Below are 22,990 nucleotides of genomic sequence, written 5' to 3'. Positions count from 1 at the left end.
CGTGTTGCATACCAAGCACATAATGACGGACAGTTGTCAGCCATTAGGAGTACAGTAAGTGAAAGAACAGGGGTTCATTTCAGGTAATGATTACCCTCAAGTGGGTCCGAGCACTTTGTTGCATCGGCAATGTTGTCTGGATGCCAGACAGCATGACAGCGGATTTGTTGTTTGAAAGGGAGGAAACGCAGAAAGCGATGGAGGCTGCAGAGCTGAGGCGGACGTAGAGAAGGGGGATGCAGCACTCTGCTCTTCTCCTCCCTCGAATGGAGCTGACCTAGTTTTTCGATCTTCATACATGTGCCTGGAACCCCGGAAAAGCACACGTGGCTTGGGCTGTGGCAGGCCGGTGGGCACGTTGCTCGGTGCCCATGGTCCCGTGGGGCGATGGGGACAGTGTGTACTCTGGGGGTGCGACAAGCTGCAGGAATACTGCCCGCTGTGCTTTTGTGTAATTCAGTGATACACTCACTATAAAACAATTTAGCACAGCTATGTTTGTTAATACTCCCCTATGAGGACTGTTTGAAGCTCCAGGCCATCGAACGGCCTTACACAGAACCTGAGAGGAGCTGAAAATAAACCATCTATTCAGTTGTTTTAAAAAAAAACATTATTATTGTTTTTTTTAGTCTGATTTTATATGGTGTCTTTTGTGTTTTTATGCAATGTTCATAATACATTTCTCATTTTATTAAAAATGTATATTTATATGCTTGTTATTCTTTTACCATTGTCAATTAGGTCATGTTTACATTCTTTTGTAAAGTATAATTTAATAATTTTTGACTTCTTTACATTTTCAGCATTGAATTTCTTGCATCTGAAAGATGCCATATTTAATAGTGATCGATTACATGAAGCAAAACGATCAATTGTATCCTTAAATGTATCTTTGGTTTTGTTGTTACCACTTTTATTTGTTTTAAACACATCATTAAGTACTTCTGTCCGTGTGTGACTTTCAGGGGCGCGTTCTCGGTGGTCCGGAGGTGTGTGAAGATCTCATCTGGACAGGAATTTGCTGCCAAAATCATCAACACCAAGAAGCTCTCCGCCAGAGGTAGGAAACCCCCAACCTGCACAGACGCACGCAACGCGCACGTATGCACACACACGCACACGCACAATGCCGGCGAGCAGAGAAAACGCGCGGCCCAAAGTGTCAGTGAGTGGCGCTGTGATCAGGCCACATGAAACAGGCTCTGGGGTTGGACAGGGGGTGGGGGGGGGAGTAAAGGCTGTAGGTTTTTTGTTTGTTTGTGTTATTCATACGTGTCCTTTTGGGTCCGTTGTAAATGTCACACACACCCTTGTGTGCGTGCGCTCTGCGGTGTCCGGGGCTCTTGCTGGTCTCGTCTCTTCCCAGGGGCGGCTCCCTTTGCAAAGCCGACCCAGTTCTTTCACTTCCGTCACTGTAATTGTTGCCGTTGGCCCGGTTGCTGCGGGCTTGGGACACACACACACACACATATTCGCACACACGCTCACACGCACTACAAGCAAGCGCACACGTGACCCAAGAACCTCCAACAGCGCGTTGGTGATTACTAACCAATGGCGCGCTGGGCTCTTTGCCGTTGCCCTCAGCCCGCGTTGTGTCGCCCGCGATGACCAATGAAACGCTGCCGTGCCACACGAGCAGCCCAGACGTCTGATTTCATCTGTGTAATTGACTGGGAGTGACCTTGACTGTTGTTGCGCACCGGTTTTGCCACGGCCTATAGCTTCCTGGCGATAATGCCAATGTGTGTGTCTCTTGGTGGTGTAGTGTGTGAGTACCGAGCAGCCTCCTCCTCTCTCTGCATCGTCCCTATTTTGATTTTCTCTCATTACAAGACGCTTTCCTACGCCTGACAAGTTTCCTCTTCCTGCACGTTGCCCCCTCTCCCCCCCCCTCTGCTAACTCACCACCCTTTGCCTTCTTATCTGTCCTCTTCCTTGCTCCCTTCGTGCCGCTCCTCTCTTTTCTTGCCTTCTCGCTCCCCCCCCCCCCCCCACCGACGCTGTCTCTCCTCCTGCTCATGCTGAACCCTCCCGCTCGCTGAGCACGGTGTTGGTAATAGACACCTTGGCAGACGGCTGCGTGTTTCACCACTTGCATGCTGGGACAGATTTTTACCAAAAAACAGGTTATCTCGCCTTCTTAGCATGAGGATCTGCGGGTGTGAAAAAACTGTGTTTGTGTGTATAGATGTTTGTGTCCCGGGTATGCTGGCACGCCAGATTTGGTCTTACCCTCTTTTCCGCGATAAGCCCTAGAACTGCAACGCTGATTCCCTCCTCTCAGGGAGGATCATGACCCCCCCCCCCTCACACAAACGCGCACACACAATTCCACCACTGTGTGCATCCGCCGATGCAAGAGGATGTCTGTACATCCAATTGAAAAGGGTTTAGCGCGCAGATCAATGCAATTTCTGTGGGCGTGTGTTCCGTGTTCCTGCACACACACATGTGCGGCGGGCCGAAAGGACCAGCCACAGTCCTGCAATCTGCAATCCTGATTATGCAGCGTTTCATTAGGAGCAGCAGATGAGCCATGAGAGGAAGCAGAGGAGAGAGAAAGAGAGAGAGAGAGGGAAGGAAACGATGGAAAGCAGAAAGGGGGAGAGACGGATAATCAGAGAAAGAAAGTCAACATTGCGGCGTATACCTCAAAGCCGTTGGATATTTGCCTTCTCCCTTCATTCATGCGTCAGTGTCCTGTCTGCAATCATTTGTCACTTTGTATTTGCTTGTGATGTGCAGCTGCACGTGTGTGTGTGTGTGTGTAATCAGTCATCACATCGGTTTGTATGTGTGTGAGTTAGTGCACACTATTTGTCTTGTCTTAACAGTTGGGTTGGTTTGAAATTTAAAGATATTTTTGAATTTACAAAAAAAAAAAAGATCAGCTTGCCCCACTTTATAAATATGAATTGCGATGCATTATGGGATTTAACAGCAGATAGGGTCAAGACATAGAGCTCCACTTATGAGGAAGGTTGAAACTGTTAAAACAGAGCTCCATGATGAATTTTATTATATAAAACAAAATCCTAATCCTTGCTCTTCAAATAAAGTGCCGTCATTCCAATGGGCCGACCCACAGTGGACCCTTTCTGTCCGCTTTTTTTTTTCACGTTTAAATGTCATGGAAACAGAAATGATAGCTGTTGCTGAGGTGTAAGCCAGTCTGCCTCAGGGGTGTGTGTATATATCTATATTTAGATATAGATAAATATATTTACACTATGCATGTTTGCTTTTTGCATTTTGAGAGTTTTTTCCTCATTACATGAGATAAAGATTTGCCGTCCCTCCCTCCCATCCTCTCTTATTGGCCTTTATTCCTGCTCTCCTTCAGTGTCACTGTGACTGTTTCTCCCCTCTTTGTAGTGAGGGGAGAGAGGAGAGGACGTGATTGTGGGAGAGAGAAACCGATGAAGGGAGAGACAGTGAGATAGGAGGGGAGGCAAGGAAGGAGGGATCGGTGGAGGGAAGGGTGGGGGGGGGACCACATGACTCACTGGGTGCTAAAAATAAACGTTGGTCATTCTCTCACTTCTGGTGTCTCTATCTCACACACACACACACACATATACCTGGTATTGAAAATGTTCCATCCTTTTGGATGCATTGCTCATGTACAGCAAAGCAGAAAAGACACAGAGGCGTTGCATTGGTTTTAGAATTACCACCTAAGGAATGGACAATTTGTCCATTGGACTGCAGACTATCGATACAAGAGTCCAACCTGCAATGGCCGATTTGAGCCACGTGGTATAAAATGAGCTCACATTGAGTAAAATGTTACATTCATTACAGTAGCGATCCATCCCACTGTTGCTCATTTTGAAGACGGAGTCTATTTCAAAACGCCAGAATGGTACAGAGGTGTATTTCCTTCCCCGGCGGAACCATCTAATCTAATAGATACAGTACATATAGATAGATAGTACTGAGGTGCACACCAACCCGACGATAGCTTTGTGTCTTTTGAAGCTTTTTCGACTTCAATAATGTATAAGCCGTTTCAAATGGCAGCCCTTGCGTTTACTCAAATGTGCAGATTTGAATGTTAAACCGTTTGGTCGCTCAGGCGACAGAGAACAAACAGTACGATGATGAACAAGAGGAATATACTCTTTAGAAAGCGAGGGCGTTCTTAATTATAGAGTCCTGCATCTCCTTCTGTCTATTCCTCGCTCTCTCTCTGTTTGATTTACCCTCCCCCCCCCCCCCCCCAACAATTCCTCTCTGTCCTCCCTCCTCTTCCTCCTGCCTCACACGTTCCCTGCCGATGTATCGCTTTAGTCTCAAGTGTTTTAAACAAAGAGAGGCCAGTGAAACACGGTGATGTTATATCATATTAATAGACAGTCCACAAATAATAATGACATCATTATAATCATTTGTTCCTCGCAGAACCAAATCAAGTCTTGACTGTGAGCCCTTAAGGAGGCATTAAAGTGACATTAAAAACACATTAATTATAAACCTGCCTCACATTTCCTAGTGGAATTTCATATTATAACCAATGGAGGCAGATGCTTCTATTACTACAGTTTAAATATTGGAAATGATATTCCCCCAAAGACTTCTTTGTAATGTGATTAAATACATTATTTTGCTACCAGTGTTAAGCAGCGCTACCCCTTACATGTCCGATGTACGTCCTTACCATAATAAAAGCCTTCCCTGGGCTACATTTGTATCTGCAGCTTTTTGTGTCAACATATGCGTGATTTTAAATGTGAGTTTGTGTCTCTCCTTGTGAAGGATTCATCCAGACTTCCCCCCCCTCTCAGATGATCCCACTCCAACATATTAGTCTAATATGCATGTGACTGCATTACACAGATGAGGCCGGACATTACTGTAAGTCATGACGCTCCCGGCAACACTTGGGGCCAGTTTAATCGCTGACACCAGCCACCTTGTGTTTCTCCTGGGGAGAGAAAGGAAGGAAGGGAGTTATCAGTGTGGGAGCCGATGGAGGGTGACGGCGTCTCGGCGTGGTATGAATGGGTTCATCAGACCCACAGAGGAAGGAGGGGGTGGTTTGGGTGGTTTGGTGGTTGCAACCGTACTTACCTTCCGTCCGCAGAGGTTTCCGCAGAAGTTTTACCCCACTGCATCTGTTCAGTTGAAACGCTTCAATCCAACGCTGTGGGGTGTGCGGCGGGCCGATGTGTATCTATGCAAGAGGGTCAGCTCTTCAACTGAAGCATATTCTCATGATTGATCTAATTGATTGTTTAAACAGATTCATCGGATTATGCCCATCATCCTAATTTCCCGGGGGACGTTTTCCAACTGCTCATTTTGTCTGACCAACAATCCAAAAATATCCAAAGGTACTGAATTGAGGACGATTTAAAGCAGAACATTTGAGACGCTGTAACAAAAGCGTTGATCAGAATTCTCAAGATAATTGCAGGCCGGTGTGTACGCCGCAGTACACCGCAGTACACCACAGTACACCACAGTACACCGCAGTACACCACAGTACACCACAGTACACCGCAGTACACCGCAGTACACCACAGTACACCGCAGTACACCGCAGTACACCGCAGTACACCACAGTACACCGCAGTACACCACAGTACAGAGCGTCATCAACGCAGGCTAGTTTCCATTAGCAAAATACGGCAATAATACATTTTACAGAACAAAGATGTAATTCCATGTTCCTTTTTTAAGATGCTTATTACAACATTGTGTGCACATCAGAGCGGTGCAGACCCCCGTGTCTCAGGTTTTCACGTCTTTTGGTGACAAAGAATTGAAAGTCTTTTCGGTTAACTCTTGCAGCTACAAATGTCCCCCTCTCTTCACATTAGGGAACACGTGGCTCTGTACAGGTCACGCTGCCAAAAAGGGCCTCTTCATTAACTCACCATTGAACAGTTTTCTAAGCGGTTGATGAGAACATGGGAACGAAATAACCTTTTGTTCTTTTTCCCCCCTATATTTTCAGAGAGGTATAAAAAAACAAAACAGCGGGTCTTTGTGAAGACCACACCACATGTGGGGCACTGTTTCTTCCCGTTTCTGTCCCCTCGCCCGCATTTTATGTCCATCCGTGTCTTCTCCATCCGTCCCTGGGTGTGGATAGTTTTAGACTTGCAGGACGTCAAACTAAAAAAGGCGAAAGAAAATGCACTAAATCCGCACTGCACTGCAGTGCGGTTGCGATCGCGAGGCATCCGAACCACACAGAAAGAGGGACAAGCAGACAAAGAGGGAAATAATAGAGGTGAAAGCTTGAGGTCTGCTTTGGAAATGGTGGAGTTTTGTCTGCTGAGGGAAATTATTTCCATTGTTTTTCTAAGAACGGTCCGGAACCTTTCAACACGAGACTCTCCATGAATCTGTAATACTTCTGCAAAATGCAATTACGCCATTGGTCTCTTCTATTCTTTTGCTGGCTTCAAGGACACAAGGGAACAGGCATTTAACCAAATCCAACATCCCTTCTGTCATTTTAAATATGAGACAATTAAATGTGTGTCACAGCTGCATTGCATGTCCATTGTTTTTGATATACCGCTTTATTTCATCTCTACATAGACAGATGACCGCATCAGTGTTCGAAACCTTTATAAAACCTATATATTTGTGTTATATATTATTTATAATGAGTACTAATGTATACTAGGATGTACAGATTTGTATTTAATACCACTAGATATTAAGTAGAATAGGGTTGATTGTTGTATTGTATTTAACTTTATAAGTGTATGGTATATAAATACTTATATAGTAGTATATATATTTATATGTATATTTACAGGGATATTTGTATATATTTATTTTCTGGTGATTATATATTTATATGGATATTTATGAAGCGTATATGTGGTATATACTGTATGTATTTAGGTGTATTATGAAGAGCAGTTAAAAATGGTTGGGAAATCAAAAAAAGTATTGTACTTCTTCCCACTCTTTTTTAACAATGTATGGTGTTATTCTGCTCTTTTTAGAGCAAAAAAAGGAGAAGAGTATGTATAAATATTTATACATTCGTTCATTCATTCATATTTTTGTATGGAAAGTACAATATGAGTCATAGTGACTTTTCCTTGTAATTTTGCAATAAGGACCACTTCCCTATCTGACTAAAGCACATTTTCCGTATCCATATTTAAAAGTAGAAATAGAGTTTTTACAGCAATATGTATCACCACATTCTCTAATAATAATATTTCGTGCGTTATGCATGGTGCGTCTCTCCGGGTAAAACCACTGGATCATTATGTCTGTCTGTTTCTGATTAGTGGCTTATGAACATTTCATCGTGCCCTATGCTTGCATCAGCAGCCTTTTCTTTATTTTTTGTAAACGGGCAGCGATTGCAAAAGCAACTTTACACCCGCTCACTTTTGAGTGATGTAATTTGTAACCTTTTGACTTAAATAAATGTGGCTTGCCTCAATGTGTCACTGGCTGTGGAAACGAGACAACGACATCTCTACAAGCCATCAATGTTTACCATGAAAAGTCACATAAAAGGGTTGTGTCAAAAGAGGTTCAAGCACCCCCTGGTGAAAGTGAATGTCAACTCCGTTCTTCTCTAAATGTCATTTGCTGACACAAAAAGAGACACCAAGGCTTCAGGGCGGAGGCTACGTACTTGCAATGCTGATGCAGAGGAATAGATGTATTTTTCCATGAGATGGCCTATAACGCAACCGAGAACCGGTACCGACATAGCACCGGTTCCTACACGACCGGTACCTACCGTACCCAAACGCAACGCAGATTTCGGTTCCTGAGCCGATTGAAACACTTTTTTTACACACTCTGATGACAGCGTCCTCGCAGCAGCTAACGATAGCCTACCGCGTGTGTAGCTACAGCGGCTAGCTAGCCATCCACCTTCTGTTTCTATTTATTTAAGTCAGTGTTTCCCTTTCACAGAAGCACAATTTGAAAAGCAAAGAGATATTGCAATATGATACATTTGGGTAGAAAAGACAATAAAAATAATTCCAACATGTTTAACTTTGTTTAAATGCAAAGAAAATAAAGATACTGATAATTGTCCTTGCCGCAATATATTTATTTATGAATAGTTATGTAGCTGTACAGAGTAGCACACAAACAGAACGCCTGAATGATAAAGGCGGACTGTCGTGGCGTCACGTTTGTCTGCACAATCACATCGGCTTCACATTATGCAGAAATGCTGCTGTCAGTTATAACCATGTAAGCAAAAGGCTTTCTCCAGTTGCTGTGGCAGCAGGGCTCAAGATTACACACACACACAAGCACATGTACACACACCCCGAGACGTACATCAAAGTAACATTTTTGTCACTGTCAGAACTCATTGTTGTCACTGTCAGTTTTTTTGAGACTAGGGCAAATCTCAAGACTCCACGTCGGGGCTAGTTGCTTCAGGTGCGCGTGTGAAATGTGATTGTCCACTTCATCACGATTTATAAAACGCTCTTAAATCCGAACATACAGACACAGCCGCACCCCGACTCACACACTGCAATCCAGTTTACATCTGCTTTGAATCAGGGAGAAGTTGCAACATGGCGCTCCACATAGAAAGGACCACATAGAGCTCACACATAGAAAGGACCACATAGTGCTCCACATAGAAAGCACCACATATAGCGCCACATAGAAAGGACCACATAGAAAGGACCACATAGAGCTCACACATAGAGCTGTACATAGACAGGACCACATAGCGCTTCATATAGAGCTGTACATAGAACGGACCTCATAGAGCTCCACATAGAAAGGACCACATAGAGCTCCACATAGAAAGGACCTCATAGAGCTTCACATAGAGCTCCACATAGAAAGGACCACATAGAGATCCACATAGAGCTCACCCATAGAAAGGACCACATAGAGCTCCACATAGAAAGGACCACATAGTGCTTCATATAGAGCTGTACATAGAAAGGACCACATAGAGCTCCACATAGAAAGGACCACATAGCGCTCCACATAGAGAGGACCACATAGAGCTGTACATAGAAAGGACCTCATAGAGCTTGCACATAGAAAGGACCACATAGTGCTTCACATAGAGCTGTACATAGAAAGGACCACATAGAGCTTGCATATGAGACAACGGTTCAAAAACCTGATGAGAACTCAAATAAAAGATGCATTAAAACTAGAGCTGCACCATCTTATAATTTTTGACCATTACAGGGAGTGATCATTTTTAGATAATTATTCTCATTGTCACTGAAAAAAGTATTAAATACGATCACGCTGTGATGTTTTTCGGGGATTAGAACTACAACAACAAAGATGTTTCGTTAACTAGGCCAGGACATCTCTGCAACACCACAATATTTCATTTAGAAATATTTTCCAGGAAATTGACAAATCATTTCCATCCTGCAATTAAAAAAATGGTGGTAGGCTATTTTTATTTGGTCAAATCTTGGATGCAGTCCTAATGAAAATAGTTATCCACATTAGTGTGTTCACAATATTGAAAAATGCAAACTTACCATTTTAATATGAGACATGAGCAATGGTCTAAACAAAAGCATTTAATGTGGACACACGTGTAGTTTGGGATTTGGTATTCATTTAAGTGCACCATGGGCTCCTTTAAGTAACTGTTGCATTTCCCTTTTCAACCTTCAATGCTAATGCATTTCCATCTACAGCTAGATGGTTAGATAATCCAGGGGAGATGTGTTGAAATAAATGTATTTTTTTAAGCAAATCTGCTGCTACAGAATGAGTTTATTTGTGTAGTTCCATAGTTGTGTTGCAACTCTCGATGTCAGCCATTTGCATGCAAGGCTGGTTCCACTGCAGAGGAGAGGCCCCACCGCTCTGATTGGTGCAGGTGTTGCTAGACAACAGATGTCCAGCTGGCTGAGAGGTGGACTACCTGTGAAGGAGAGAGAGAGGTGGGAAATGATGGAAAGAGAAGACTGTGACCTGACAGACATTTACAGTGTTCAGGGATTTGCAGCAAACTGAAAAAATAGAAAATGCCTTTCTGTTCAACTTTAATTGGACTTGGTTTTGCCAAATATATTATTGTCTTTAAACATGTCAATGACAGATGATTTAGTAAATTGTTGATAATGTTGATGCTCTTTCATAATTCAGGTTTAATTTCCAGGTAATGCTATTATTTTAATGTTTCTTTATATCTTTATTTTTCAATGCTGATTTCTGCATTTGGGAATTCTGACATTCAAAACAGTTGGCTGCACAATTTTGCATTCTCAATGTAGGTCAACCGCCAGGACTTTTAAAGACTGACATTATGATGATACTGTAACGGTCTGAACATAATAGTTAAATATATCATACATCTGGATCAGTGAACACCACATTCAAGGTAATATTAATATTATAAGCAAGGCTGGGTCTGGATTTCAAATAATTATTAAAAAGCAAGGAATTTCTGTGATTATTGTCTTGGCTTCAGGCGTAGTTCTGCAAAACTGGAGAACTCCGCCTCAAATATGTGTTTTTAGAGCTTTCCAATACATTGTCATAGAACACGACATAAAAGCACTATTTTGGGTGCCTGGCAAGTGATGCATCTGTGTGGGATGCCAGATATATTTTACACCACGTAGGAGAAGGGCTGGGGTCAAACCGCGTGGACCGGTCTAAGTTAAGCACAGTACATGGTACATGCAACACAAAACGGTTGGGACAAATGGTGTTTTCATGCACATTCTATGAAATGACATGGTTGTATTATGTATATGGGAAAAATCAGTTGTTTAAATCATTTCTCACCTCTTGGGGCATTGTGTCATTTGCTCTAATGATTTTAAAACTACCTCAAGCTGATTTTTGATGTTGGGCTACAAGAGAGAAGGTTCAGAGAGTGATCTTCTCCTTTTCTGTGTGTGTGTTTGTGTGTGTGTGTGTGCGTGTTTTTGCTAACCGTACCAGGGCAGGTTTTACATCAACTTGTTCCTCCTGTATTTTTAGCTTTATACGTTGTGCAGCCATCGCTCAACCTGCATTTGTTTTGCATTTCGCTGTTGGGATTTCACCAACGCTTCCTCTCTCTCTCACTGCGACTGATAACCCCCCCCCTCTCATGTGTGGGTGAGCAGTCTTTCATTCGCATTGAACACACTGTACCATGCTGGCATTTAAAAAAAAATAAAAAGGCACACCATGTTTCATCGCAGCCTGAGAAATTGCTGCCATAAGTCTGTCTGCGTATCTGTGGAAATAGATCTGATTCTGATTGTGATGCACAGCACACATAGATACCTGTTTCCATAACGGGAACAAGCTGCTCCGTGTTCTCTGCTGGTCTTGAGTCCACCATTTACAAGAGAGCTTTTTCAAGAAAAAGCGGAGGAAGGCGACGCGGATGAGAGTGAAAAAATAGACGTCCTATTTCATAAGGGGAAAAAAAAAAGTTTGAACCCGTTGCTCTCCTTTCTCTCGTTCACGTTCTCTCTCTCTCTCTCTCTCTCCTCCTTCTCCCTGGCGTCCCGAGGCCTCGCTGAAATGGGTCGCCTTGGCGCCGTGCGGCAACACTCATTATAGCGACTGCTGCTCCTGGAGTCTCTGGACTTCTGAGCGTTTTTTCTCACACTTCTTGTCTCGCCAGGTCAGATGGAGACAGACGTGAGAAGGCTTCGAGGGCCGCCTGTCTGATGACACATGGGGGGGGGGGGCTTTAACTCTAATACCGGGTCCTTTCTGTCCCTCCTTAGAAAAAGGGTTGTTGCTCAGTTCCTGAAAGTATTTCTTTTCATAAGCTTGCGTACAGTGTCGAGTAAAATAAGCGGAATACACAGTGTACACTGACCTTGTGCGCTACTCACTCGTTGGAGACCCATAGTTAGCAACTAGCTGCTGAACATAGTGGAGCATTTAGCAGCTAAAGAGCCAAAGGTTGGTCTCCATTTAGCAGCATTTAGCAGCTGAATAGTCCCGAGGATATGTTGGTGGGGCCCCTTTTATCGTGCACAGTGACACGGTCGTCATTTAGCCAGTTTCACTGTACATCGTGACATCACCCGTTCCTCGTCCGCCGCAGGCAGAGGCTTAGAGCGAGGGACGTATGATGCTCTTTACATTTAAATGTGGCATTTGGCCTCAGGCGAAGTGTAATTAAATTCCACTTGCAGCCCTGCAAGTTAATTTCGTTCGCCGGGGCTGCGAAATGAACCTGCGAGCACATCGCGGGAGCTGAAATTAAGGCTGACCCCTGAGGTCATTTTGAGCCTACTGGGGCGCCTCCCTGTTTGTGGCACACATCGGGGCTCACCCGATTCTCGTAGCGGGGGACAATGAAAAGCATTCCTAATAACCTGTTTGTGTTTTGCCTTTCAGATCATCAAAAGCTGGAGAGAGAGGCAAGGATCTGTCGTTTACTTAAGCACCCCAACATCGGTGAGTCCTCGATCGTAGAACGCGCACAAGTACACACATACTGATAGAACACACACACACACACGTGGTCCAGGTCTCTGGTGAATCGTGCTGAGGCTATTCATCTTCAAGACACAGTTGTGTGGGAGACAGGTGTGTGTATGTGTGCGTGTAGTGAGCTATCTAATGATGATGTACCAGTGTGCTCTCCTTGCTGAATCATCAGAAATCCCTCTCTCCAAACTACTAACCGGTAACACTCTTTCCTCCTCGTTTTGCCTCTGAAGGAACTTTTTTACCCTCATTTTCCAGAGTGCACTTTAGTTTACAAAGAAAACTTGTAAAAGTCTGAGGCCAGCGTACAACTCCCTGGCTCAGACACCATAAGGCATAACACATAAAGTCCATTAAGTCTCTGCCGCCAAAAGGCACTTTTTAATTTGTTGATTTTACCTGTGCATCTATTTGTGTCTGTTGAATTCCCCAACATTAGATAATGCATCAGCTGCATATCTCAACGTCAGGAGCACTTTTTCATTCCTTTTCATACTCTGAAGGCTGTCACAAAGGGTTTTGTTCATATGTCATCCATAGCCTGAAGAACTTCATATTTGAATCCTTATTAAATAGCAAAAGAATGAATTCAAAGTTATTCTGTGATTTATGAAGTGATAAAACTAAAAAGATGAAGTTTCCAACATTTAATTGACTTTCAACAAAATGAAACAATCATTCTAAACCCAGCTTGGTCCAATATTCCGGTTTTTGATCCAGACATGTAGATTTATTTTGAGATATTTAATGAGATAAAGCCTCATTTTGTTTCGTTTCAGAAAACTTGTAATACAAACAATGTAATCACCTTGGAAAATGTATCTATCTATTGTTACGACTTCTACATATTGAGCTGTAGGGTCTCCATGTAGCTGAGGTTTGTAAACGACGACGTACTGCTTAATTTACTTTTTCACGTATCATTATTGTATTTCTGCAAACCATCTCACTCTTGGTGCAAAAAAGGAAAGCGCAAATAATGAGTAATGGCAGTAATTGTATTCAGGTATCGACTGCTTGCCCTTTTGTCTCCTTACCGTCTCCTTCCCGTGTTTGTGTTTGTGTTAACTATCCTCACAGTACGACTCCATGACAGCATATCAGAAGAGGGTTTCCACTACCTGGTGTTTGATCTGTGAGTGACCGAAACACACACACGCACACGCACACACACACACACATGCACGCTCCCTGAGAATTTGAATCCTGCCTGTTTTACTTTCTTTCTTTTATGTTCTTGCCAAGTACTCGGTAACTGAACCTTAATTAATGTCTGCAGAAGACTTTGACTGCATCCAAAACCGCGTACTACGCACTACTTCACGACTTGTGAGAATCATAAGGTCTACTTTTTAAAATGTATTACATAGGTTTTCTGTCATTGTCAGTTATAAACATTGTTATTACTGCCTCATTGCATTAGGGGATATTTATGCATGCACATGTGTCCAGTGGTTGCATGCTCTAATATTACCAGAAATAGTATGGAATTGAACTATTAGCAGCGTCCTATGGGTTCAAAAGAATAAATAGCCTCACATACTGTTTGAGGGCACTAAATAAAATATTGGTCAGCATTTACAACACTTTATCTCGCTTTTGCTCTGGTCAATAATAATAACCAAGTCACTGCAGCATCACAAGCTCAAACACACTCTTTCAAATAACTTTTGTTTTGTTTATATTTACATGAATGAAAATGATTGAGGGGGGGGGGGGGGAGAATAACACTTTGTAATGTATAGTACTGTATTGTGTTCTATTGGTGAAATTATATTTGAAAATATCCAGGCTCACGTCATGGTTCAACTGTATTCTGATTAAAGCTCAAACCTTAATAAGACACGTGCAGATGTGATAACTTGATAGTAAGGATAAGGATGTCTGTGAATACAAGCAGAGTAGTCTGTTGGCCATCAATACGGAGAGAAAGAAACGCTCCCTCTGACTCTCCCCAGGGTGACAGGAGGAGAGCTGTTTGAGGACATCGTAGCCAGGGAATACTACAGTGAGGCTGATGCAAGGTAACACACACACACACACACACACACACGCACACACACTGCTGACCACAGCAGCCATTATGCATCTCTGTCTGTTACTGGTGTGGTTGTGTGCTCTATTTTTGCGTCTCAGAGGGTGTGATTGCTGCGTTATCTCTAAAGCATCTCTTACAGTTATTTATAAAAGTGATTCATGACATACAGCCCGCGGTATTAATCATACACACAGAGAGAGAGTCTTCTTTGGTGTGTCTGTATAGTGTAACACAATAAATCTTGTGAAAAATGACTTACCTTAACAGGACTTAATGTCACCCGTCAACAAAACAGCCTCACACATTAGAGGCCTGATTGGGGGCAGGGGGGCGGGGGGGGCGGCGGCATGTGAAACGATGCCACGGAGACTGTTTTCCTATCCCCCCGGGCCCCTCACTTCATTTTCTCCGTCTTCTCTTCTCTCCCCTCTCTACCTCTCCTTCCCTTGGTTCCATCACACCGCTCCCCGGCCACAGCCACTGCATACAGCAGATCCTCGAGAGCGTCCATCACTGCCACGTTAACGGCATCGTCCACAGGGACCTGAAGGTTTGTACGACTGCGGCCACGGACCGGACGCTGTGCGACAGATGGCAACGCTCCCAGTGACTCAACCCGTTTGCAGCCACGCACTTTATTTATTTATTTTGGCATTCTGTTGGAGGAGATAAAACTGAAATCAATACCTGTCCCCTCGCGTGAGGGCAAAAATATACCATCCTAAAGATTCTTTACTTGTGGCACTATCCCTTGACGAAGCCATAAAAAGCTTTGAAAGAGTCATAGAATTCGACTTTGACCTCAGCTATGAAATGGGTTGCAAGTGTGATGTGCGGAATTGGATTAAAATACACCAAACTGCAGAGGCGGGGGGAGGCTTGGCTCCTTCCAACATTGTTACCGTCAAATCTAGTCCATGTTCTGAGCTTAATCACGTTTGCTGCCAATGTCGGGACTACGGATCCTCCTCCTCTAGCACTTCCCCCGATGATGCAGAAAGCTCGCTGACATCTTGGGTGCAGCGCTACGGTGTGAGGAAAGGAGCAATCGCCAGCCAGATCCTGAAGGAGTGATCTCCATTTGCATGATTATGTACAAACGAGAGGTGAAAGATTCCCATAGTCTTTATTCTCGTGACGTCTCGTGGGGCATTGGTATGTGGAGGCAAAGGGGGAGATGAAGGGGGAGAGCTTCCTTCAATGTGTTCAAAGGTGAACTGTAACTGTGGGGTGAGAATAACCCCTGTGGTTTATACGATTCCCTTTAAATGATAGTACATATCCTTTTCTTAGGGGATTTTAGGTTTTCAGAATGTTTACTAATCAAATGAAAATTTTGATTGATAATGTCCAGATGTCGGTCCGTCCCGTTGAGTCTTTGTCCGCCATAAAGTGTCTGCTTTCTCTGGTTCAAGTGCCTAAATATTAGCAAATGTATTATTGATGGGAGCACACTGTTTGTGTGACTGGCCTGTGGTCAGCAAAGACCTTTCTGCACCTGTGTGTGTCTGTGTGTGTGTGTGTGTGTGCGTGTGCGCTGACGTGCTTGCATATGTCTGTGATTGTGTAAACCCAGTGTGTGCAGCTGAGCTGCTCACAGCGCACCTCCCTCCCGTATCCTCCTTCCCGCTGTGTGCACTTTGTTCCCCGCTCATGGATTTTTACCAGCGTATCGGTTGTCATTGACCTCTGGTAGAATCCATGGGACCGGAGGGGTGGGGGGGGGAAGAAAGTCAACAGTGTCCTTTGTCTGGTAGAGATTTGGTCCCGTGTTTCTCTGTCGTTTGTGTGGCAGAAAGGGAGTTGCCTCAGACACTGATTTAAGAGCAGTTTAGCATTGTTGACCCCTAATAGCTTGAATTAGGATTAGGTTTAGCTAACCTGCTTCTAGATCTGTGTCCGTGGGCGGCTTGTTCCCCGAGCGTGTGACCTCTCACCTCTAACCTGTTTGACTCCGCCCCCCCCAGCCTGAGAACCTCCTATTGGCCAGTAAGCTGAAGGGGGCGGCGGTCAAGTTGGCTGACTTTGGGCTGGCTATCGAGGTGCAGGGGGACCAGCAGGCATGGTTTGGTGAGTATCCGACCCGTGCATTCTCCAACCTGAATCAGGTGGTCAATGAAGCCAGCGAGCACCCAGTCGATCAATGGATCAGTCGGCCGAGGACCCTCCCAGTCACTGAACCGCCCACATGTGGCTGCCATTCCACATCTCCCCCATATCACTCCCCCAGGTTTCGCAGGCACCCCGGGCTACTTGTCTCCAGAGGTCCTGAGGAAAGATCCGTATGGGAAGCCAGTTGACATGTGGGCCTGTGGTAAATAACACCTCTCACACTCAAAGCACTTGAGCTAAAGCCAAACATCACTGCAGCGTCATGTGGTTTCCAGTCTTATTAGTGGATAATATAGTTTTTATCAGCCAATATTACTGCAGTGTATTGGCCCTTCGTGCTTACGTGCTCAGGTCGCCATGTGTCTTCCTTTCAGGTGTGATTCTATACATCCTGCTGGTGGGCTACCCTCCCTTTTGGGATGAGGACCAGCACCGCCTTTACCAACAAATCAAGGCTGGAGCCTATGATGTAAGCACTCGCACATGCTACAAAATAGTATTGGCCTTTAGATAGATTTGTAAAGTTTAGAATTTTGTCTCTGTGTACTAAAATGAAAACAGTGACACTATTTTGGGTTCTCTCTTTTACTCAGAGGATGGTTGTTTCAAGTTTTCTGGTGCCTTCTCTTCTGTTGCCTCGCTAAAACGACATAGCCTCGTCTGTTCCAACGCGTTTGACGCTCTTTTTGTTCATTGTGACAGTTTCCGTCCCCGGAGTGGGACACTGTAACTCCTGAGGCCAAAGATTTGATCAACAAGATGCTAACCATCAACCCCAGTAAACGCATCACCGCCGCCGAGGCCCTCAAACATCCCTGGATCTGCGTAAGTGGCACAGACACACACACACAGACACACACACACACACACACACATACAGACAGAGAAGACACAAAAGAATAAAGTATTACAGGTGACAGAATGCCTCAGCAGGATCAGTCGTACCATCAGAACACACACACAGTCTGATCGGCCACACATGCTCATGCAAACGTTTCCATTGTTTCCATCCTCCCTTAATCCTCAAATCCTCTCCTCCTCCTCCTGCAGCAACGGTCCACTGTAGCCTCCATGATGCACAGGCAGGAGACGGTGGAGTGCCTGAAGAAATTCAACGCCAGGAGGAAACTCAAGGTGAGCCTTCATGGTTCTATTTTTACAGAACAATCAATCCAGCCATCTCTCCTTCCCCGCTGGACGTCGCGCGCTAGAAATGAAGACTTGGTTCACTAAAACCTTCAAGTTGCCCTTTTGATGTTCTGCCCTTTCTTGCCGTGACCTTCTAATCAATCTTCCTATTTCTGTCTCTTCCTTGCTTTCTCCCTTTCCTCCTTCCATCCTCATTACTTCCCTCTTCTCCACCACTGCAGGGAGCCATTTTGACCACTTTGCTGGTCACAAGAAACTTCTCAGGTACGTCATTCTCTGCCTATTGTCCAAGACCTGAATCTTATAGACTGCATTATTAAACTAAAGGAAACGGGAGTCTTCAAATATATTGGTGGTAGTTTGGTTACGCTTGTAGCTTCTAGTAGGAGAACAGATCAGATGCACTACAAAGAAGGTAAAAAAAGTGTTTCATAAAGAATAATGGCCTTTTCTTCCTGTTTCTGAATGCCTTCGCTCTGTTTTTTTAGAACATTCAATACTGAGCCATCCTCTTTATCTCCTCAGCTGTTGCTCTTTCACTTTATCTTGCTCTCTGCCATACCCTTTTACACCTTTTATTCTTTCACACTTTCTCTCTTCTACAGTAAAATGCATTTGTGCATTTGGGTCTCTTTTTATTCATCTGTTCCTTCTTTTTTTTTTTTTTTCAAATTCCTTTCCTTCTTTTGTTTGGATTGTGGTTTCCGTTTGAGGTAAGCTTTTTTGGAATGACAGGGAAATGTGCAACTAAATAGTTGTGATCTATTAGGCCCAATAAGAGCACATATGCATGAAGATGAGGTGTTTGATGAAAAAAGAAAAACACAAGTTCACGCTTGCAGAGATGTCAAGATGAGAATGCATTTGATAAATTAAGGCTACGGCATACATTTTGAAATGCAATCTGGTGTGTTTGGATAATCTTATTCCCTTTGAGGGCAGGGACGGGATTGAATGTGTGCGTGCTAGTTGTTAAATGCATGTCTGCAACCGTCCCATCTAAGAATGCCGTGGAGGTCTGACAGGCAGATTGCCCCTTTCTTCACTTGCTAAACACACACCAGACCAACTGTCCGCCCTCCAGCCCGCTCACGTGACAGTCAGTGCGTAGCACTGGAGCACAAAGGAAGATGCCTCCCTGAACGGCTGTTGCATTGCATTATGGATCCCGCAGCCGGATTTTGCACCTGGGGTTTGAAGATGAGCGACGAGGAATGATATGCTTGTTTGCATGTTAGGGGTAGCCTCGGGACTGGTTTGAGATCTCTGGCGCTGAAGTGTTGTCTCTCTCTGTCCCCCCCCTGCAGCAGCCAAGAGTTTGCTCAACAAGAAGGCGGAAGGGGTTAAGGTGAGTCGCTTTTGCACCGCCAAGAAGAAAAGTTTTGTCACTCGCATTAGTTTCCTGGAACGTTCAGTGTCTGAGGAGCCTTCTGGATCCTCATTATGCAGTGTGCACACGACGACATCAGGCAGCGGGAAATGGTTGTTAATTCTCAGCTTCCTCCCACAGGTCCTTTTAACAGTTGGACCGGCCAATAAATATTTACATTTATAGAGATAGAACGTTTTAATTTGGTGCAGGGTCTGTTGGAATAGTTTTGTATTTCATGGATGAACAAATGTTTTTTTACCTGTTACTGTGGGACTGGATGGGTGTACAAAATGTTAGATCAATTCTCCTGATTGTTACCAACAGCCTTCTTTACATGTCTAGCCCTTCAGAATCCAATCATATCTGCCTACCTAACAGAACATTTAGAAACGTTTTCCGACTGATTTGGGGATATTTGTTCCTCACTGTCAACAGACTTCCTGACTAGGTCATAAAACCGTGTCGTAACGAGGTCCTGGTTGGTAACAATAAAACACTGCGTTACATCACACTTGAGTTGAGGCGATCTCTGAGGAGTGGACCAGAGAGTGTGTGCTTGTGTGGCTGTGTGCCTGAGAGCACAACTGTGGTGTCGAAGGTGCACACGTGTGTCATGTCCCCTTTACACTGCCCCCTGCAGGTCAACAACAAAGCCAACACAGTGACCAGTCCCAAAGACACTGGCCCTGTCCCCGCGCTGGTATAAACACAAAACGTCTCCCACAGCTTCACCTTCATCCTCCCAAAAACCTCCCCCCCCCCTCCTCACCTCGCAAACCCCCACCGCGGAGGAGGTACAGGTTCACCCTTTCACATGGGCTCAGGACACTCTTTGTGTGGTTTAAGGTTCCTAACCGGCCCGTATAAGAATAGAAAGACGTGGGAAAACGGCCAGGCGACCCGTGGCTGTTAAAGCCTCTGTGGCCGTGTAGCACGCCGCGGCTCGCAGCATATTCCAAGAAAAAAAGAAATATTCATGATTCATTCTGAATTAGCGCTGCATGCAAGTTGGGCATTTAGGATTTTGGTGGATCTCGTTCATGTGGCTGAAACACTAAGCCTTTTGTACACACACAAACAGAATATTGACTAGTGCAGCTTTAAATCTGTAGTCAAGGGCAACCTCTACCCCCCCCCTCGCCCCCTTTGAACATTTCCGCTCTCCTCCTACTTCATTTTTTCCTATCATTTCATGGACTAGTTTGCCTGTGCATGGCTAGAATGAGAGGATGTCGCCTCCTTAGGCTCATTATGATGCTACATCCCCCCTCAAGTGTTTTGGCTGTCACTCATTGGCTGGGGCATGGTGTCTGCTGACTGGCTGAGACAGGCCACATGACTGTTGCTCTGCATGATGTCAAAGGCTTTCTGCCCCCCCCCATTCGCTAGCGAGACGATTACGCATGAACACAGGCACATTATCTCTCTCGCTCTTTTTCATTTGCTCTGTCATCATGTACACACACACACACACACAGACAGATGCGGGCTGCTGATGTTATAGTCTAGTGTAATCGGGATGAGTGATTAGAAGGACTGATCTGGTCATCCGGATCGATTCCGCAAAAAGCCGAGACATCTGACTGGCGAGTGGGGGCACCGTAGTGGGTCGACGGGAGAACAGCACACAGAGAAAAGACATGGAGCCCCGATGTCACGCCAAATATGAATGAATGTAGATCGACCAGATAGAGAGATTCTATGAATACACACAAGTACATTTCCATTAACAGTTTCAGTACCTTTTCTGTCCTCCCTATAGTTATTTCTTCCCATGCGTTCTCTGTCATTTGTTCTCTCTAGGAACCACAGACAACTGTGATCCACAACCCTATAGATGGAAATAAGGTATTGCATTAGATTAATGAGTTGGTTGTGTGTAATGATGTCAAAGCGGTTTGCTCTTGCACCTCAGGCTATTTTTTTCTCCACTTTAAAGGAATGAGAATAGTGTCTCCTTTCACCAACCGTGCTTTTATTGTAGTGTCCTATAATCACTCGTAATGAATGATGTTCTCCAGGGAATCCTGGTGGTCCGCAGGGGTTTAGGAAGATAACCCATGTAATCTGGTTTAATACCAGCCGGAGACTTTAGTGGCATGTTGTCTCTCGTCTCTTTTGTCCCCGTCGGAAGCACAGCAGAATCTGAGAACATTGCAACCATTGTAAAAACCAACTGTCTTCGTTCTTTGTCAGGAGTCCATTGAGAGCGGCAACACCACCATCGAGGACGAGGACGTGAAAGGTAGGCGAACCGGTGCTCGTGTCCACTCTCGGTCCCCCACCTACGGGGGGAGGGGGGGGGGGTCACAGCAGTCCGTCCTCAGCGTCTCCCCCTCACACTCTTTGCTCCTGTTCTTTTTCTCCTCCTATTTAGCGACGCAGTGTGAATGCACAGCGGGTTAACTGCTGAAACCCCTCGTTTGGCTGTCAGCTGTTCTTTTTATGTCCCTCGCTCCCACGCACCAGTCTCCTCCTCCTCATCTTTTCATCTGTCTCTTATTACTGTGTTTTCCAATTGCTTTCTTCCCCTTCTTATGGTTTGTTGAATTACGTTTATTTTCTTCTCCATAATTCCTTTCCTGTCTTTGAGCGCGCGCACACACACACACACACACACACACGCCTCGTCTGACAGCCCGTCTCGGGGGCAGCTCGGTGAGCGGCATCTCGAGCTCTAAGAGCCGCTCCTCACAAATGTCGTACCCGAGACTGACCCCCACCTCCTCAGTTCAGAGTAAGTCTCTCTGCAGTTTGGGGAGGGGGGGGGGTCTGTTTTCGTCCCCCTCCTGTTCCCCATCACTGGAGGAAAGCAACGTGTCTCAAATCCTGATATTCAAATCCTGCCCCCGGCACCGAGTGGGTGTTTTGATGCAGTTTACGGTGATTGTGATTGTCCGACCATCTCTTCCCCAGTGAGAAAACCCCCCTTTTCACCCCTTTTAATATTCAGCTCCCTCGGCTGGATCCAGTCGTCTGTGTTTGGGTTGGAAGTCGCTGCTCTCCCGCTGTGTGCTTGGGTCTTGTAGACACACAGATGCCCCTTTTTCGCTCCTCTGTTCCTACCGACTCACGTACTCACCCATGTACACACTTGGTGTTGTGGCTTGTAGCTGTGGCTCACTACTTGACGTGTCTTTTTGTTGCACAAATGAAGTGTGTTTTTTTTAATATCCCCCAGCCTGCACCAATAACCGTAAAGGTAACTGTCAACATTACTTAAAGCCGCTTTGGTAGCGAGTACTTGCATTGGTTTGATCTTTGTCGGGTGTCTTCTTGCATTTTGCTGCCTGATTGCAGTATTAGTCATGGGAGGCTTTCTTGTCGCTTTGATACTCTGCAATAAAACAACAAATATTCTTTTTGAAATGCCTTTCATGAGTGCCTACCATTTCTAATAACTTCATATAATAAAACCCCGCAGACTAGAACCCATTAGAACTGATGTGATGTGATTCAACTGATGCACTTTGCCTGAAATGCCGCCACAACTGCCGAAGGTCCCGTGCGCCCGCGCGCCTCACGGTGTCCTGTGATCTTGTGTTGCAGCTCGCAAGCAGGAAATCATCAAAGTCACCGAGCAGCTGATTGAGTCCATCAACAATGGCGACTTTGATGCCTACGCGTAAGTATCTTTCTCTGGGACACTGGAACGTCTTCGTGGTTACGCTGATTGGTTGTGTCCATGCTGATTGTGTCCCTTTTTTTTTTTTTGTTCGTTGGTGCAACAGGAAGATTTGTGACCCTGGTCTAACTTCCTTTGAGCCCGAGGCCCTGGGCAACCTGGTGGAAGGACACGACTTCCATCGCTTTTACTTTGAGAACGGTAAAGCGATCAGGGCGTGTGTGTGTGTGTGTGTGGCCTAAAAAGTCTCGCCCCGTTAATAAATTAGCGCAGAGCACCGACGGAATCCACGGGC

At 44.9% G+C, this 22,990-nt stretch overlaps 1 protein-coding gene across 9 annotated transcripts in view; it reads left to right on the top strand.

The window, feature by feature from the left end:
* The window catches only part of camk2d2 (calcium/calmodulin-dependent protein kinase (CaM kinase) II delta 2), a 28,398-nt gene that overhangs the window by 2,158 nt on the left and 3,250 nt on the right, over nucleotides 1-22,990 (top strand). For 2 of the 9 annotated variants that reach the window (XM_037471040.2, XM_037471041.2), the window contains exons 2-19: nucleotides 969-1,063; nucleotides 12,307-12,366; nucleotides 13,480-13,534; nucleotides 14,358-14,423; nucleotides 14,915-14,987; nucleotides 16,405-16,507; nucleotides 16,668-16,751; nucleotides 16,924-17,018; nucleotides 17,252-17,374; nucleotides 17,600-17,683; nucleotides 17,920-17,962; nucleotides 19,006-19,046; nucleotides 19,711-19,770; nucleotides 20,874-20,918; nucleotides 21,267-21,315; nucleotides 22,252-22,272; nucleotides 22,620-22,695; nucleotides 22,802-22,896. In XM_037471040.2, coding sequence (XP_037326937.1) covers nucleotides 969-1,063; nucleotides 12,307-12,366; nucleotides 13,480-13,534; nucleotides 14,358-14,423; nucleotides 14,915-14,987; nucleotides 16,405-16,507; nucleotides 16,668-16,751; nucleotides 16,924-17,018; nucleotides 17,252-17,374; nucleotides 17,600-17,683; nucleotides 17,920-17,962; nucleotides 19,006-19,046; nucleotides 19,711-19,770; nucleotides 20,874-20,918; nucleotides 21,267-21,315; nucleotides 22,252-22,272; nucleotides 22,620-22,695; nucleotides 22,802-22,896 — 1,268 coding nt within the window. The remainder of the gene's footprint in view (nucleotides 1-968; nucleotides 1,064-12,306; nucleotides 12,367-13,479; nucleotides 13,535-14,357; nucleotides 14,424-14,914; nucleotides 14,988-16,404; nucleotides 16,508-16,667; nucleotides 16,752-16,923; nucleotides 17,019-17,251; nucleotides 17,375-17,599; nucleotides 17,684-17,919; nucleotides 17,963-19,005; nucleotides 19,047-19,710; nucleotides 19,771-20,873; nucleotides 20,919-21,266; nucleotides 21,316-22,251; nucleotides 22,273-22,619; nucleotides 22,696-22,801; nucleotides 22,897-22,990) is intronic. The other 7 variants (XM_037471042.2, XM_062564307.1, XM_062564306.1 and 4 more) reach the window with 7 other exon arrangements.

The sequence above is a fragment of the Pungitius pungitius genome, chromosome 9, assembly GCF_949316345.1.
Source record: "Pungitius pungitius chromosome 9, fPunPun2.1, whole genome shotgun sequence".
Taxonomy (NCBI): Eukaryota; Metazoa; Chordata; class Actinopteri; order Perciformes; family Gasterosteidae; genus Pungitius; species Pungitius pungitius.
The sequence above is the reverse complement of the archived record's forward strand: the minus strand, read 5'-3'. Positions and strand labels throughout refer to the sequence as shown.